Genomic DNA, 18,007 nt, shown 5'->3' with positions numbered 1-18,007 from the left:
AAAGTTTTCCATCTGCAAATGTACAGATATAGCCTATAGATACAAGTAACTTTATGAAACAAGTCTCAGTGCGCCATCTTGTGGTAGTTCATAGAAACGGGGGTTTGTAAGATTTTTACAAGTTACAAGGTATGCATTTGTCATTTTACAACACAGGGTTGTATAATGACATGACTTTTGTAGTTCCCTTTACGGTACTAGTAATAAAAAAGTGGGAAAAAAATAACACATTTAAACAAAACAGTAGCAAAGTTTAGGGGAGCTGCTGGCCGTTTTTGACATGATAAAATTCCAGAACAATAAAATATAATAATAATAACAACAATAAACCTCAGCCATGTAAAAACGCTCTCAACATCTTTGATAGGAAATGACATGTTACTGGTCAGCACTGAAAGACTCGCATCTCAATTTACAATTTTCTTATAAAGAATTGCGAGTTAAAGGACACGCCTGGCAATATTCAATGTTTTTGATCCATCCATCACGTTAACTGCTTATCCTGCGTACAGGGTCGCGGGGGGCTGGAGCCAATCCCAGCTGACATCGGGCAAAGGCGGGGTACACCCTGGACAGGTCGCCAGTCCATCGCAGGGCCACACATAGACAAACAACCACTCAACCACGGGAGAACATGCAAACTCCACACAGAAAGGCCATGTCAACCGGGGTCTGAACCCAGGACTTAATTGCTGTGAGGCGACAGTGCTAACCACTGTTTGATATTTTCACCAAATTCCATCTAGAAAGAACAAAACCAGTAATGCCTTAATCTGTCTCTTAATACTTTTTGACCTCCCTATCCTCTCTGTGGCTCTTAGCCCAGAGTCCATTTGTTCCTACTGAAGATGTTTTAAATCTTTAAAAGACAAAACACTTGAGACTCACTCTTGCGGACTTGAGACTTGACTCTGAGCTTTAGGTTGAACAAAATAAATGTTGTTCAAAGCTACAAGAAAAAAAGAAGTTACATGAAAAGTAACATGAGTATTACAAAAGGTGGTTTTCTAACAAAATAGCTCTTTATTAAAGACATTAACATTTCACAATTGACATGTAAGAAACTGTGTCTTTTCAGAGCACAGCTGACTAAACATTTATATCACATTACACTGAAAATTTGATTTGTGGAACATAATTTTCAGTGCCCTCTTTTCAATGCAAGCTCATTTGCAAATATCACTAGACCTGTAGTATCTGGGGCCTTTCATTATTTCTTTAAGTCTGGGACAAAAGGTAACACATTATTCATGTCAGATTGGTACAAGTAATCAACACACAAGCTTGGCTTCAGTAACCCTCCTTTATTACTTCCTTTTCAACTCTGCAAGTTAAAAATACTCCATTAAAGAGCACATTGTCTGTCGGCAGCAGCTTGGTTTCACTTCACTACCACAGACTTCTTCAGGTTCCTCATACAGCTCAAAGCCCCTTTATCGTTTCTCATCATGTCTCCAATCTCCAGTTCACAGACCGGGCACTGGCCTGCCATGGCACACAGAGCTTCCTCTAGCGCCTCCTGTGTGTGCTGGTCAGGTAGTGCGTTACACTGACTCAGCATGGTGAGTGTGTGTTTGAGCCAACCTTCGTCTCGGACCAGCGTGGTGATCCAGGGCTGAGCGCGGACGCAGCCTCCCAGAGCCTGCAGACACAACCTCCAGAGCTCCGCGGCCTCGTCCCAACTCTCCTCCCAGCTGGGGCTCACCCTGACTGGACCGTGGCTGGAGCCAGACTCCAGGGCGCTGAGGAGGAACCGGAGCGCTGTGGAGAAGAACCGCTTCTGGCCGGCTTCAACTGAGCCTGAAAATGATAAAGTACACACTGTTAGTAGAGTCTTATATTTTTGAACCAAAGATACCAATAACATAGATTTTGTGCCTATATTTAAATTTAACGTGATAAAACAAAACAACATGACGAGTACCATCGAAAGAAGTTCTGATTAACATTTTAGCAAACACACAGCAAACATTACATCCTTATGATTTGTGTTACTGACCACCAGATCAATGCTAAATTTATTCACTCTCTTTTAGCTCCATTTTGAACACGTTAAAAGCACTCTGATAAATATAGTGGTCTTTCTAGCGCTCAACAATGATACAAGTCGCTCTGTAAGTTTTTCTGCCCATCATCAAACTTCTGCCTACTAGGGTTGATGAGAGCAGCTCAGACCACTACCAAGCATGCAATGCTGTACTTCTGCGGGCCCTAACCCCTGCAGAACTACAGCATTAGTCGGAAAAGATATTCTCTGAGACCCAATCGACAATAATGAAGGTTTTAAGAGTAACAGTAATGTTTACGCTACTCGAGCCCACATGATCTGCATTCCCCAAACACAGACAGAAAGAAACGCACAAGGGTAACAAATTACATTAATAAAGGCTGCATTCCATTTAAGTTTGCCAGTTTCACAGCCCAGACCTTTTCCTTTGTAGAAGACATTTCTACATGTAAATCTAAATGCTCTGTATTTGTACAGAGGCTTTCTAGTCTTTGCGACCACTCAAAGTGCTTTTTACACTAAATAGCATTTACCCATCCACACACATTCATACACTGAGCCTAGAACAGAGTCATTGTTAATGTTATTAGTGATGCCTGTGAATCTCCTACTATGACATGTTAAAATGCCTGCTGAGAAACAAGGTTTACTTACAAGCACTGGAACTTGAAACTATACTATACTAACAAAAATACAAATACAAGCACTATAACAACATTTTAGTACTTGCAGTGTCTCACAGCAGAATTTTGTGTGTGTGAAACAAAAGAAAACATTTTCACCTGAGGGAGCGGATTTGAGTCTGCCAATCATTAGTCCCAGTGTGCAGTAATTTGCTGCTAGGACCACCAGACGGGGCTTATGCACCAAAACAGGAAGTGCTTCACTCAAAAGGGCCTCCAGCGTTCTGAAACATGGGTCCTTCCTAGACAATAAAAAAACAAAAGGTGTAAATATACGCCATCATAAACTGTAACTGTAATGGATATAAATGAAACTTATTTGGTATTGACTTAAAAACAAGAGATTATTCATTTAAAGGGCACAGATGAGCATTCCACTTGTAAACCAGCTACCTGACTCTCTCCGGCTCTGTGACAGTGAAGTTAAGGAGGGCTGAGCAGGCTGTCTCCATGCTGGGATCCCTGGCTGACGCCACCCCACTTTTCCCCTTGAGCGAAGTCCAGCACTGCGACAGGAAGTCCACCAGCAGGGCCGGGGTGTCGAGAGTGAGAAGCACCTTTCTGGGACCTTCCTCTGCTGACAGGTGGCACAAAGCTGGGAGGAGATACCTGAAGGGAGGGAGGAGGATGGAAAGGGAAGAAGAGAAAGGAAGGAAGTACTGTCAGGTGACTGCAGAATCAATGGAATAATGTTTTTTTGGTATCAACACGCTCGATTCCCTCTGATATGTATTGTCATGTTTACCTGAGAGCTTCTCTGCCCGTCCACCCTTCCCTCTCCTCCCTGACCGACATCTCGGCCATCCAGCCAGAGAGGCCCTGCTCTGGGCTCTCAGCCTGCAAGTGGCTCCGGGAGTAGCCGATCAAGAACGGCAACAGTCTAGTCACTTCCTCCTTCAGGCAGGAAGTCTCCTCGGCCAGCCATGAGCACAGAGAGCGGAATGTGGCGAAAATAAAAGGATCATCATAGCGACTTGGATCCACCTACAAGAACAGGAAGAGACGAGGGAGAGTGTTTTGGAAAAGTGCATGGACTGAGCTCTGTGGAAAAATCATGTTTTTACAAAGAACCATGACAGGACCTCACAGTATTGAAGCAATTAATATTTTTAATAATAAAAATTTAATAAAGATTTATACTCTTTCCTGACAGTTATAATACAAACTAATTTTAACATATACTAAGTTAAAGAAATGTTTTACTCTTGCTATTCTTTTAAAAACCTTCCTAGTCTTGCGAAAAATTTCATCCCTACATTTCCCCCCCTACATTTTGGTTGTTATTTTCTTGTTGTGGGAAAAACAAGCCACAAAACAATATTGCCTTCGTACTGCTACACTCTCAAACAGTGAAAAAAAGGAATAAATAAAATTAGTAAAATACAATAAGATCACAATACAATAAGACTGAAAAGAAGAATAGTTATTCTCTTTATCAATTAATCTCCGGATTACTGTCAATTAATCAGTTATTTGTCTGCTCTATAAAACATCAGAGAACAGCGACAAACGTCCGTGACAATGTTGTAACATCCCCAATCAACAGTCCAAAACATAACATTTTCAGTTTACTATTGAATAATACAAACAAAAGCAGCAAATCCTTAAATTTGAGAGGTTGTAAATAGGAAACAACAGCTGTGAAAGCTGTGAGAGGATGTCCAGGAAAGATGAGAGGTGGTTTGATGACAATATATTCATAAATGAGCAAGCTGTTGAAATTACAACCATGCACTGTGCATAATTAATTATTAAATTAATGACTTCATTTTCTTAAAGTTTCTTTACAAACTCTCAGGTGTGAAATGTTTAAGGGTGGTCACTTTCTATACTGGCAGATTTTTATATTGAAAAACTAAACAGTTATTGATGATCGAAATGGATCTGAATGCACTTTTCAGACAGTCCCTTACTCCGCCTACAGTAACAGGTATGTTGGGTAGACATTCAGTTCTTAGGGCTGCAAACTGCATCGTGATCTTTGGTGATTTTGAGTTGATCCAAACTGTGAAACATCAGCCTAAATTAGCTCTCCAACATATACCAGAACTGGGAGTAATCCAGGCTTTGACAAGGAGCTGTTGAAGGTAACAGCCATTAAAATACCTTCACCTGGTTTCCATACACGACTCTTTTCATTTTGACAAATCAAGGCCGAGCTGTTGCTGCAACTGCACTTATCGCTATCTTTCATGTGTTGGATCTCCAATACCTTCTGTACCTAACAAACCCATTATCAACACGTTTTCAGAATTTTGGTATGGACTTGGTACCTAAGTATCAGTTCTTGTGACATTCCTATTCCTAGGGGATGTATATTTTTGGCACAGCATTTGGAAGAATCATGTGGTATACAATGAGATATTTCATTTCCAGAACCAGCAACAAGTAACATGTTAGGTATAAAAAAAGAATATAAAGAACAAAGAGCAGAGCGCCAATCAACAGAAGCCTAAATGTCATCCTCTCACCTGCTGCAGGTGGTACATTAAAGCAGAGAAGGCCTCCTCCAACACCCCGAGGACCTGCCTGCTCTGCTGCAGGCTGAGTGAAGACACGGAGCTCTGAGGAAGTGCCGTGGTCTGTGACACTCCCAGACAGCAGGCCTGCTCTATGGCAGCCTCCATGATTCGGTAACAGCCTGAGAATAAGAAGAGAGAGTTTAAGTAACAAAAGGAGGTTAATCACGTTAAATCAAATCTCACAACACAAGCTTACCACCTATTTTATAACACAGAAGTGGTCAGTGAGAAAGACAGGCACAAGCCATGAGAGCCAAATCATTTATCAAACATAACAGAAAAGGCTCAAGGCATGTTCTTGACTAACAGCAGTTGCTTCAAAAGAACAAGAAGATATTAAACACGGGGTTGTGGCTATCTGTGAGGACAGAAAAGGACATGTCCTCTGTATTGTTTCCTCCCGAGAAGAGTTTATACTCTACAATTTACCCTGTTTACACATAGCAAGTTTTTAAGCCTGATTATATATATATTTATTAGAGTCAAAAGTAAAAAAAAACTGACTGTTTTAGCCAAAAAATAAGTTGATTTAAAGTGATATAAGATTTATTCCTGGCATTATTGGAAAAGCTTTGACTGTGTGTGTGTGTATGTTAAATTGATTTATAAAATGTGGAAAATCATGGCTACAGCTGTGAAAAAACACATTAATAAACATAAACCTATTAATTTTAATTAGGAAAATGGCTTAGGAAGCATTGTAGGGACATTTTATTTGTCACAGTTAAACAGTTTTATTCAAAAGAAGGTGGAAAGAGCTTGTATTTTTACCCACCTGTGTTTTAAAATATCTAATAAAGTTGTACACAGTTTTGTCTAAAAACTTCCAACATCATCTAAACAACATCAGATTCACATGCTATGTTTTTATGAAATCAAACAATAAACATAAAGGCTAAAGTGGCTTCAGCTTTGCATGTAAAATGCAGATGTTGTAATTAGCAAGCTACCTGTGAGAGTCTGTTGCAGCTCTGGGCTCAGATCGTTACCAGGCGGTTCCTCCAAACCCATTCTGACCTCCACGCAGGCCCGGTTCACTAGTAAGCAGCAGAACTTTGGCGGCCCCACCAGCTCCCACCCGTACAAATCCAGCAGACAAGCACTGAGGACCAGGATCGGACCGATCTGTCTCGGTGTCAACTTGGCCTGCAGCATGGGTCTCAATGCACCCCATACACGGGCCACGACTCCCTTCAGCTCCTCACTCTCTACTGCCACTCCTACTGGTGGGAGAAACTGCACCAACTGGGCACACATGTCCAGCCTGGTCTGGTCTCTGGCTTGGCAGAAGTCTTTGGAGAGCCTGGCCAGCAGAGTGAGAAGTTCTGCAGGGTGTTTGCTCCACACTTTGTCCTTGTTTTTACCGGAGAGGAGGCAACCAAGCAAGGCAAGCCCTCTCTTGTGGCTTAAAGTCTGGTTTTGTTCCACTGCTTGACACAGAGAAGGGACGGCACCCCTGCTGAGCAACTGGTCTGGACCTTTGGGTAAAGCACACACGGCTGTGAGGACCTGGTAGCAGTCAGCAGCCATGGCCTCATCGAGCTTGGAGGAGGGTGAGGTTTCTTGAGATGCTGATACTCTGTTTCCCTCACTGCAGTCATCACCTTTTTGCTTGCTGGTCTTACCCTCTCCTGCTGATTTTGCCACATTTGCAGGATTGCTTTCTGTGGTTGAACTCGCTGCTGACTGGACTTTCCAGTCTGGATTTTGCCCCATTTCTCCAACTTGGGCTGCCTGTTTCTGCTGGTTCACAGGACCGTTGGCTAAAATGCCCAGCAGGAGCGGGATGGTGGCGAGGAGCTGGGGATGGGAGGCCATATCTGGGTCTGTACTCAGGGCAGCCAGCAGAGCTGTGCCCAGGGAGAGCAGTTCGTGTGGCGGTAAACTGGAGTTATCACCCTCTCTGACCGCTGTCACCAAAAGCCGAGCTGGAAGGTTCAGCCCCACGGCCTCGAAGATGCGCCTCAAGGTGGGTTTGTCTAGCTGGCTTGCTGGGCACATGCGAGTTATCTGAAGAGGAAAGAGAGAAAAACAAGGGAAGTGGTCAGTGTTGAGATCTGAACCCTTCAATACTTGGTTTCTAGCTAGACCTAGCTACAGTAAAATTAATGCACCTCTGCTACATAGTTTATGTTCAGTTTTTTGTTAATTATTTTACCAAAACACATTAATAAAAAGGTGGACTAAAGACTATTTGTGTTTATTATTAAATATTGAATGTTTATGTAAATGCAATCCATGGTTGTGTTTAGGGCAACAACTAACACCTCATGTTGAGTAATATGTTGATTTTGTTATAAAATAAATGATCAATTATTTATTCTAGAAAATATTAGATACTAGTGAAAAACATCACATCCTAAGGCTCTGAGAAACAATCCCACATTTAATTAATGAAATTAATTAATTTCTATCCACTGATCAGTTAACTGGCTTATCATTTCGGCACTCTGTTAAACTTAACAAAAAGGAAGTCACTCTTGAGTAGCTACCAGTCCAGGCCTTTTTTGTGCCCTTAAGTGCCTGCATTTGTGCAAATATTGAGTCGATTCAATATCCTAATTTTTCTGCTTTTAAACCCTTCTCTCCTGCCACTGTTTTGGAGGATTTCTAAATTACAAACATTTTTTTAGATGCCAGTACTTACTTATGTGTTAGTTTTACAGACAAACAAGTGGTATAATAAAAAATATTAATGCTGAGGATCAGTGGAGATAGCGTGTACTGTGTATTCTTAATTCAGCGTAATGTTTACGCCACTCACCAGCAGAAGAGCAGCCAATGTGTGACTGTCATTTTTAGCATGCTTGAGTGAATGAAGACACCTCTCCAACAGCTCTGACTGGGCATCAGTCAGACCACCTCCTGCATCCTTCTCTGTCTGGGCGTCAGTCAGACCACCTCCTGCATCCTTCTCTGTCTGGGCGTCAGTCAGACCACCTCCTGCATCCTTCTCTGTCTGGGCATCAGTCAGACCACCTCCTGCATCCTTCTCTGCGCCCTCTCCACCTTCTCCTCCTCCCTGCTCCTCTTTTCCAGGAGGCTGGCTGCTCACGACAGGTGTAACGTTAACGTCGGCACTGTCAGCCATTATAATCTTGGTAACCAAGGGAGGAGGAATAAACAAAAGTAAGAAAACGTTAAAGAGGAACTGAACTGAATCAAACTGATAATCATGCCATTAACGTTAGCTCCATGTTGTTAAGGGTACAACGAGAGAGGCCTCATTTAATGATTTTCAATTGGTTTGCTGAGTCATTCTAACTAACGGTTGGCAAGAATTTGAGCTTAAAATGTTTAATTAGCAAACGTACATAAAATAACTTACTTTGTTGAATGACAGCGCTCTCACCACACGCGACAGCAACTCTTCAGCTCTCTTCGGAAGTGAACTGTGAAAACAACTCATCAAGAAACCAATGAAAACGGCGCAACAATATCAAAGAACCAATCGCAAGAGGGATTGTTGAAAGGCGAAGACGCCATTTTGGTCTGTTCAAACGTCGGACAAGCGAAATAGCGTTGTTTTTTGAGGTCATGGAATATATTTTTACTCTTCTTTTCGCTTCTAGCAGTTAGTATACCTAATAAATTACGAAAGTTCAGCAGGTTAACTGTTTGTGTTGAACCGAACCTATTCGCGATGGACAGCCGGTCGGCAGGTGGCGCATTGCGGAGGGCGGATGTTTTCAGATTAATGTTAACGTTAGCGTCGTCAGTTTAATTTAAGGTGCAGCACATGCGAAAGTAGAATTGGAGTAGGTGTCTGTGTGATATAACTTGAAGACGAATTAGATCTACTACATATTCCTGGCAGAAGTACAGTTAACTTGAACTATTTAGCTTTTATCCGTCACAAACAGCTCCAACGGCTGTGTAACTGATTTCTGTATTTTGAAAATCCAGCCACCGGAAGTATTATTTATCATTATATCTTGCTTGACAGTGGTCACACAGGCACATCAGCTGTACAAGCGAGGGGAATACTGACCCAATTAACTGTACATGGGACAACAGCGACGACACATCACTGCGACCGACCGAAGTACCATTTTCTCTAACTGTAAGTCCTTTTACATTTTCTGTCTTTAATGGTGTCGTGACAGTTGCCATTAAAACGCAATTGACAATTAATCCGCGGTCTTGCACGGTGTGTAGTGAAAGCGATTGCCAGCAGCTGTTAGCCTCAAGGTTCCTTAAACGAGGGTGATCCCGTATTATACAGGTGGCATACCTTATGGTGCCCATCCTCAATCTTCATGTCTCAGTACTGGGACGTCTGTATGCCTTGTAAAGACGAAATAAGAACAGTTACTAGATACGAAGTGTCTCGTTATTGATTCAAGCAGCTCTCGTTTGTAATATTAGATGATAGTGCAGTTGACTACGCAGGCGATAGCTTTTGGCCTTTTATTAAATTACCTGACAGCTAGAGTAATCCTGTTTTGAATGAACCCTGGCTGTTGCTTTCAGTTTGGTAAAATACATAATGCAAGAGCCCACCATTTTGAATGAAATGTCTCAGAGATATTATCCCAGTGCTTTTACTCATCGATTCATTTGATTGACAGACTATACATTCAATCATGCACCTATTTGCACTTTAATCTGTCAGTTAATCCGTACTTTGCATAAACCAATCATTCTTATATAGTAGTGCTTAACAAACAATGATTTACATGATTTTTCTGGCATTATTGTGTATTTGTTTTGTCAATTAATCATTTACTTGATAAAGTTAAGAGTTTTTATCAGTTTTTATCTTTTAATATTAAAATGGTTCTTTTTTTGTTATGGTGAGGCTTTAACCAGCACATTTGGTATTTAATGAATGGCTTATATTTTGTATTGATCCACTTATCAAATTGTTGACAGTTCAGTTAGGTCTTTATTGTGCCATGTGGAAAATCAGACTTGCAGCATGACAAAAACAGAGACATCAAAACTGACTCATCCATCAATAAACCAACAGAATGAAAACCATCAATTAGAAACATCCATTAACAGTAAAAACAGTAAGTGATGGTAATAACTAAAAGGAAAATGTAAAACCAAGAAAGAAGAACAAAGTTAAAAGCAGTTTGTTGTTAAACAAAATATCACAAAAAGGCATAAAATTGTTAACCTGTTTTGCCAAGACAAAATAAACTCAAAGAATCAGATGAAGCAGAAAGTCGAAAGTTTGTTGGCCTCATTGTGTAGGATATTCCTATACACAGGGATTTATGGTATTGCTGTGATAGTTCTATTGCAGCCATTTAAATATCATCCTCGGATTAGAATAGTAGTTTCTGTAAGGATGCTTCTGTAGTAGTCACAACAAAATGGGAGTGTTATTATTTTTTTCAAGGACTCAGCCTTGGAGAGAAATAAAAACAACTAAATTTTCCTCCCCTGTAGCAGTGAGAAGAAGCTGTGCGTGGGACTTGGTGTCATTACAGAGAAAGCTCCACCAACCTGTCTGCCTAGAAGCCAATACAGAGCTGACAAGTGCGCTATTGAATGCTGCAACTGAGAGAGAGGAAGAGGAGGAAAACATAGCCAAAGAGAGAGAGCGAGAACTTGTCCTTTCTGCATATAAGGGAACTTTTGGACACAGAGATCATTGTTTTGCAGAAGCTTCTCATGGGAAAAGGAGCTATTGAAATGTCTGTAATGACTGAGCTTTCATCAGCCCAGGTGACCGAGTGTACCTGAGCGTTACGTACTCAAAATCACCATCAGCCTGTGGGCATTTGCTGTGCAGTTAAAAGGCAAATCTATGGTGACTTCAGCGTGGAGGAAAAAAACATTACTGAATCCCTCCTATTTTTGTCTGGATTATTTTTATCTTTAGCTTTTTTCCCCCCTGTTTTAGTGGCTTACCTGTGAGAGAAAAAGAAGCGCAGAAGGGCAAATGACTGTTTGTGGATTTGGAACTTACTGAGCTGTTGATTATAGCACAGAACAAGGCTGCTGGGACTCTGCATCATCTGTGTGCAGGAAGGCAGAGTCACATATCGAGGCACACCATGCAGGTTTGTGTTGTGTGAGAGAACTGGTGATGTGTGATTTATCATCACAACTTTGCTGTGTTTTTTTTTTACCGCATGTTTGTAAAATGTTTTATACCAGCATTACAGATTTAACAGATATATAATAGATGTGTTTTCATCTTAGACAAAATGCTATGATGAATTACAATCTAATTATCCGCTGTCATCCTCATCCGCTTGAACTCTTTACTGCACTAAGTAGTAATTCTGCAAAGAGTAACACATCTGCATGTTTTAAATTCTGACCAGTGGCGCTAGAGTAACATTATTTCCAGACATAGGTATATATCGTGTGAAGGAAATTCTTGTGAGCTGGTCAACCCTTATTGATGAAGAAGGTTTCAGGAAACTCAGGATGTCTTACACAGAAATATTTACTGAAACTCAGCCGAGGAGAAAATGGCAACAGCGCCAGTGTAGCACCAAAACCAAATCTGAAGGATACTTCCTGACAGGGGACATTTATCCTTCCTTGACCTACTGAGATTCACTACCAAATAAGGTTATACTTTACCCCTCTATACATTATTCTATCAGATATTGGATCCTAAACAAGACACTATGTGACACTAACTTACTTACCTAAGTTAACCTGAGTCATGTTGTTTGTCATCCAAGTCACATGCAGCACTTTCTAAAGAGATCCCTAGTCAGTCTGTCTGTATGAAACAAAATAAAGCTGATGTTGACCTTTTGCGATGGACCACAACGTTCAACCTTATAAAGGCAACTGCGTCAGTCTAGTCAGCCAAACAGGAGAAACAGTCGTTATTGCGTTTGTGACCTGAACGTGGCATGTGTATGTCCTGTACCTCACCTTTTTCCCACATTGAACCCCCCTTCTGAAAATTCCTTCACATATAGCATCTAGCTAACACTCACTAGCAGATGCTTGTGAAAGTATCTTGATTTATTACCATATTTCCCCATAGTAGTCTACCTGGTGAGACACTGTGAAGAAGAGGCCTTATGCGTCTTGAACAAAATGTCCCATGACCTGTTCTGTTCAGCCCCCCCCCCATCCCATTTGGCAAAACTTGTATGAAAATTTGAGTGAGGGGTAAAGCTGTCTTACTCAGAGTGCATGTGTTTCTCATCAAAGTCTGCCTTACTGAATTTTTACTTTGTACCTTAAGACAATAGATTCACATAAGCGGAAGTAGATAATATCAACCATTCTCATGAGTGCAGTACAACAGTCTGCATCTTGCTCCTTTTTTGTGACTCATTCAGCGAGTTAGATGTTTTCTACCGTGATTTTATAATAGCTGCTGATTACTTTGAAATAACAATCTTCCTCATCACACTTCCTGGAGGAAAGGAAATTAAGCATTAGGAAGTAAACTCGGGCGTCTGGGTGGCCTCTGACTGTGCCACATTTTTTAAACTTAAGTTACATTTTCTGCTATGCTGTCAGATTGGATGAAGTAACTTTGTGATTCACTTTTATCCCTTTCACATCAACAATTCATGTTTGTATCCTATGTAAGACCCGAGTACAATCCTTTTACCCAGAGTGACTTACAACAATACATTACAATATATTGGTATGGAGGACCAGTGAGGGATGCAATTGTGTTATAAAACTGCTATGTATTGAGTGATTGCTGTGATAGTTGCACAGGAGAGAGATAAGAGCTTAGGAAACATTTATTTTTTGCACACAGCAACTCTCCAAAGTGTAGTATTCCCAGATATTAACCACTACAGGCTGGGTAATAGGTTGTTGTAATGCTTCAAGACCGGATACCACTGACAGACAGATTGGATAGTTATGTGTGCACATAATGTGCTTTTGGCTAAGACGTGGACTGTCATAGAAATATGTAAAAAAAAAAACAATAAATACCTGTCTTGTTCGCTTCCCATTTTCAGTGCTGTGATAGCTATCACTAATTGTGAAAGGAGTGAACTCACATGATTGGGAGTCATTTTAACTGTCAACAGGATATTATCCAAATTATTGCATATTGACACAGACTTGTATTTTCTAAAACAGGGGATATTGCTTTCTGTCATAATTACAATAGAAGACAGTAGTCTGAGTTCTTACGTAGCGGGAAGATGTGAAGTCTTTGTTTCCAGCAGACCACTAAACTAATTATCATTTATTTGTTCCTTCTTCCTCTGTTTTTGATGATATAGTGTACTTTTATATATACTATTATTGCTCGGATCTAAAACATTGGTTACATGTTAATGTAAAGCAGCGGTTCATGCCACCTCAGCAAAAGTGGATTTAATTTAATAATCATTAACAATACAGCCGATTGCAATAAATAAGATTCAGGTTAGTAAAATAGCCTTGCTAGTATCAGAGCACTTTTGTTTATGTCACCACTCTCTGCAGAGCATCTCCAGTTGTACTGGTTGAATCTTATTTGCATAACATTTTGTTATCAAGTTGATGTGTTATTGGTTGTTCAAATTCTATCGAGTGCTTCTCTAAGGAGCTGAAGTACTGTTGTCGGTCAGTAATCAAGGTAGAGAAGAAGGGGAAAAAACCTGAATAATTCATATCGGGGGGGCGATACGGCTGAAATTACTGTAAAGAATATGAATACGAATATTTTCTTTCTTTTTTCTCACTGTTGCACATTACATCAGACAAAACTCTTGTGTTACATGAACTTATTTTGTTCATTTTTACTTACATTTAGCGGAATAACTAATTTTGACAACAGTAAAACAATAAAGTAGTAAAACTATAACACAATATGGTCATATCATGATCCATTTCCATTAAAAGTTAGTAATCCTGAATGATCACTCAGCCCTATATGGCCATGTGTTTGTTCATCCTGATGATAAATGATATGAAGTGGTCCCCGTGTTAAAAATAATTTTCTCTCTTTTTCTTGCACTCTCTAGTGTACTGTTTGAGCAGCTGAGTCTGTTTAGGCCCTGGAGGCGGCCATGTTGGATCTTTTCCTCAGAGTGTTGGTGTTGATCCGTCTTCACCCGTCACCTCACGGCACCTTGCTGCCAACCTAACTCTTCGCTCCCTCTCTCTTCCCGCATCGCTTTCTTCCACCGCCTGGCCGGGAGAAAGGTAAACATGGCTATTGCAGTTTTTCTTTCCTTGTTTACTTTTTGACAGGTATTTGGTTAGTTTGATTGATAATTGTTTATATGAGAGAGGTGTGAGGCAGACAAGACAGAAATGGTTGTTGAGGTCTGAAAACTCAATGTCATCCTGCTGTAATGGGGGAAAAAAAAAACAACCTTCAAGTAACTTTAAGTATTTCTTCCCAGCATTGGTTCTTTTACACCTTGCAGTGTTAAATGAAATGAATGAAAAGACAAAAATTTACTTTTTTACTTTATTGCTAAAAGTTGTGGTGTCTGTACAGTAAATATAAGGCTTACAGTCAGCAGCCAGTTCGCTTAGCATACAGACTGGAAACAGTGGGAAATAGCTAGCCTGGTTCTATGTGCACCTTTTAAAACTTTCCAATTAACATGTGTTAACTTGTTTTTACAAAAACTATAAGCTTCGCTACAGAAGGTTATGTTAGGATGTTACTATTTTACTACAATTTCTTGGCTGGCCACGGTAGCCTTCGGACAGAGTTGAGCTAGCTGCTTCAACTTTTTATGCAACGCTAAGCTAACTGGTTACTGGCTATTGCTACATAATTAGTGTACAGACATGAGACCGTTATCAACCTTCTCCTCTAAGATTTGGCAAAAAAAACAAATAAGCGTATTTCCAAAAATGTCTTAATTTTCCTTTCAATGTTTTATTATTTAGGTGTTTTACTTTGCTTTGATGGCCCATTCCCATTGAATGACTGTAGAGGAAATATTAAAGCACACTAACATAGTTCAATTTCCTTTTTCTAGGTCCTTGTGGAAAATGTCCTATGCACACCACAAGCTGCTTACCTGGAGCTTACCTCAACTCCTCCTCCTACCACTGACCTTCCTCTGGCTCTTGGCTCCTACCACAGGTAAAATAAACCGATCGTCATCCTGACCTCAACTGACAAAACCACATTTGCTGACACAGAACTGATAACTTGCATCTGCGCCTGTTAAACTACCAGCACTCATCTGTGAAGTAGGTTTCCACGCCTTTGATTACTCAGGGTGGAACTGTTTTACAATTTTATTATGATACTTGGGTGGTTTTAGGATGTTTGCTGCTTTTTACTGTCCTTCTAATCTGAGGCAGAGAGACAGAAGACTGTTGGCACTGTTATATGTGTGCCTTCTTTCTGATGCCACTCTGCTCAGTGGGTAACAATGTGAAACAGGACAATAAGAGCTCTGTGAGTAGACATGGTGAATGTGTGTGAGTGCTGAGGGGTGGGAGACAGGGTGAACAAGGGGTGGGATGACTAAACAGAGGCCAAAAGGTCCTTTCTCAAACAAACTATAGTGCTTTTGTGTGTTTTTGTATGTGGCAAGACCTGTGTTTGTCCAGACTTGAGTTACGCTGACTGATTAACCTCAGCTCTTGTGTTGCTATGGTAGCAGTTACAGGTGTAGCACTGTCTGAGACAGTCTGATGAACATTTTGTTTAGAATCCATTATAACTGTTGATGACCTTGCCATCAGCAGGAAAAGCCCTCCTCTATCAGCCTCACTGTTGACCATTCACTCCCTTACAGCCATACCAGAGCTGCATTTAGTTATTTCTTATGCAAACCCAACATTTCCTACTGCTGCTCGTTCACATGGATTTCAGCACGCGGTAGCTTGGATTGTGAAGCAGCCAATTGAAACGCATTGTATCTGAGGTTAGTGCTGATCGCAGTTGCTCATCAGAAATGCATCTACAAATCAAGACATGGGCATTTTGGGCAATTTAAAACAGTGGATCAGTTTTATATATTGCAGGGAACAAGAAGGCGCAGCCACAGCGGGCTGTCAGATGAAGAAGAATTGCAGGCTCCAGTTTCTAAGCAAAGTAACCACCTTCTTTTATTGTTCCCTCCTGTTGTGTGGGGAAACTACTTGAGCTGTGTGCAGCATGATATCGGATAAAGTTTGCTAATGGAATGATGGAATGAGGATGTTGATTATTGATTGAATTCTTCAGTCAAACAATTTGAAATTTGTTTAGCTGCACTATAAACAGATGCATGACTTGCTCCTCTGTGTTTGCTGTCGTCAGAGGTCTGGGACCGCTGTTACCACCAATTTAATTATCATAACTTTAAAGGTGTATTTGAATGTATCAATGAAGCCTTGTTCTTATGTATCAAAGTAACTTCACATTTTCTATATACACTGTAAAACAAGGGATTATACCCAGTTATGACTAATACCAGTAAACTAACTAGTAATTATCTGCTGTATGCACTGACAGGCATCTTTCAAAAGAATATAGTATACTGTTCAAAGGGAGCTACTGATAAATGACACAAGTGATCATTATCAGTATTTGCAGGATCTGATAACTTGTTTGTGTATGTGTGTGTGTACAAACTATGGATTTGATCTACCGTGGGTTGACTATTCAGAAGTGCAAGACACAAAAATGCACAGGTCTGTAGTTTCCTAAAGTGACTCAGCTGTATTCCTTTGTCCTGGACTATTAGTCACAGCTAGTTTGGCTTCTGTGTTTGTGTGGACATTAATTTAAGTAGTGGTGAGATATAACCTCCTTTTACAGTCTGTGGTATTTTATTGCCTGTGGTGTTTTATTATACCTGGCTATGCAGTGAATGTCTCATCTGAAACAATGGATGGATTGAACTGAGCTCATCTGATACTGCAAAAGCTTGAATAAGAATAGTTTTCTCACCCAGAGCGATGCTCTTGATGAGAAGCATACACGAGGGTAGCTGATTGTACCAGCTCACTGCACTGCTGATATGAGCCTGATATGATCTGGCTCAGAGGATGGAGTTTTGTGCATACTGTGCTTTGGGTTTTAATCAGTGTCTTGTTTTGTCAGGGAAAAGCCTCCCTTCCTCTTTCTGCTGCTGACTTGGCTGACTGCTCAAACTGCGGCTGCATGTCGGCTTTTCTGAGAAATGTTGAGTCAAAGCCTAATCTGTGAAAGTCTCACTAGCTGGGACCGGAATTCGCTGTGGGTTTCACTTTGCCCCTTTGCCTTTGACAATGCCAAGAGTTCCCAACAATGCCCTGATTGATATAAACAAGTGAAATCTTGAAAAGCCTGGGATTCGTTGCCCGGTGGCAGATCCACGATGTCGCCTTTGGCAGATTCTTTTTGATGAAACTACATGCTACACTTAACTCTTCCTCGAATTTCTCTGCAGGATAATCAGTTTGCAATGAACTGTTATCGCCTCTTTAATTCCTATTTCACGACCATCTTCCATCCTTTTCGATTGATCTCACATTTTGACAAGTATCGTTGATTTCTCCAGGTGTGTCAGCAAATCTCTGCCGGGTGGCCGGCGGGGTGCTGGGGATCCACTGGAGTAGCACCATCACCATGGGTTGGCACCCTATGGCAGACGGGAGAGGCGGGGCGACATGTTGGGAGTCCTGCTGCTTGAATCCGAGCTGCAATGCTGTGTGGAGCCTTGGCGGGCGATGTGTGCTTCTCAGCTGCACGCTGAAAAGTGGCTGCCCAATCTCCTTCCTGCCGCAGCCCCACCAGGAGTCCCTTGGTCTCCTTCAGCTTCTCACAAAGGTATAGAAAGCAGCTGAAACAACATCTAGACTTGACCATGAACATTTTTATTGTCATTTTTCCTGATAGGCCAGTATGGCACTGTCATTGATTAGTGTAATTAGTCCAACATCGACCTCTGTTTACTCTTTGTTATTTGGAT

At 40.9% G+C, this 18,007-nt stretch overlaps 1 protein-coding gene and 1 long non-coding RNA gene across 14 annotated transcripts; one reads left to right on the top strand and one right to left on the bottom strand.

The window, feature by feature from the left end:
* Positions 1–1,000: 1,000 nt before the first annotated feature.
* Positions 1,001–9,476, bottom strand: ncdn (neurochondrin). 3 transcript variants are annotated; one of them, XM_046057861.1, is made up of 9 exons: positions 9,448–9,476; positions 8,542–8,605; positions 7,978–8,310; positions 6,164–7,223; positions 5,163–5,332; positions 3,437–3,675; positions 3,085–3,300; positions 2,791–2,933; positions 1,001–1,800 (listed from the first exon to the last, which is right to left on the bottom strand). In XM_046057861.1, the coding sequence occupies exons 1-9, from the start codon at positions 9,459–9,461 to the stop codon at positions 1,382–1,384; spliced, it is 2,658 nt and encodes an 885-aa protein (XP_045913817.1). In that variant the 5' UTR covers positions 9,462–9,476; the 3' UTR covers positions 1,001–1,381. The 3 variants fall into 3 exon arrangements, with proteins under 3 accessions (XP_045913817.1, XP_045913815.1, XP_045913816.1); XM_046057859.1 differs by lacking the exon at positions 9,448–9,476 and adding an exon at positions 9,205–9,341; XM_046057860.1 differs by lacking the exon at positions 9,448–9,476 and having other exon boundaries at positions 8,542–9,097.
* LOC123976053 lies at positions 8,482–17,860 on the top strand. 11 transcript variants are annotated; one of them, XR_006826236.1, is made up of 6 exons: positions 8,482–8,703; positions 9,160–9,276; positions 10,614–11,230; positions 14,120–14,300; positions 15,095–15,201; positions 17,597–17,860. It is a non-coding gene; the product is annotated as an uncharacterized LOC123976053 (long non-coding RNA). The 11 variants fall into 11 exon arrangements; XR_006826238.1 differs by having other exon boundaries at positions 8,482–8,787; XR_006826237.1 differs by having other exon boundaries at positions 8,482–8,943.
* The last annotated feature ends 147 nt before the right edge of the window (positions 17,861–18,007 follow it).

Source organism: Micropterus dolomieu, linkage group LG09 (genome assembly GCF_021292245.1).
Source record: "Micropterus dolomieu isolate WLL.071019.BEF.003 ecotype Adirondacks linkage group LG09, ASM2129224v1, whole genome shotgun sequence".
NCBI classification, from domain to species: domain Eukaryota; kingdom Metazoa; phylum Chordata; class Actinopteri; order Centrarchiformes; family Centrarchidae; genus Micropterus; species Micropterus dolomieu.
Note: the sequence above shows the minus strand (reverse complement) of the source record. Positions and strands in the feature narration are given on the sequence as shown.

Coding starts and splice junctions, on each gene's coding strand:
- ncdn (XM_046057859.1), bottom strand. CDS start 9,326: ATGGCAACTGTCACGACACCATTAAAGACAGAAAATGTAAAAGGACTT. Junction 8,311..8,541: donor GAGCGCTGTCATTCAACAAA/GTAAGTTATTTT, acceptor TTGGTTACCAAG/ATTATAATGGCTGACAGTGC. Junction 2,934..3,084: donor ACAGAGCCGGAGAGAGTCAG/GTAGCTGGTTTA, acceptor TTTATTGTCTAG/GAAGGACCCATGTTTCAGAA.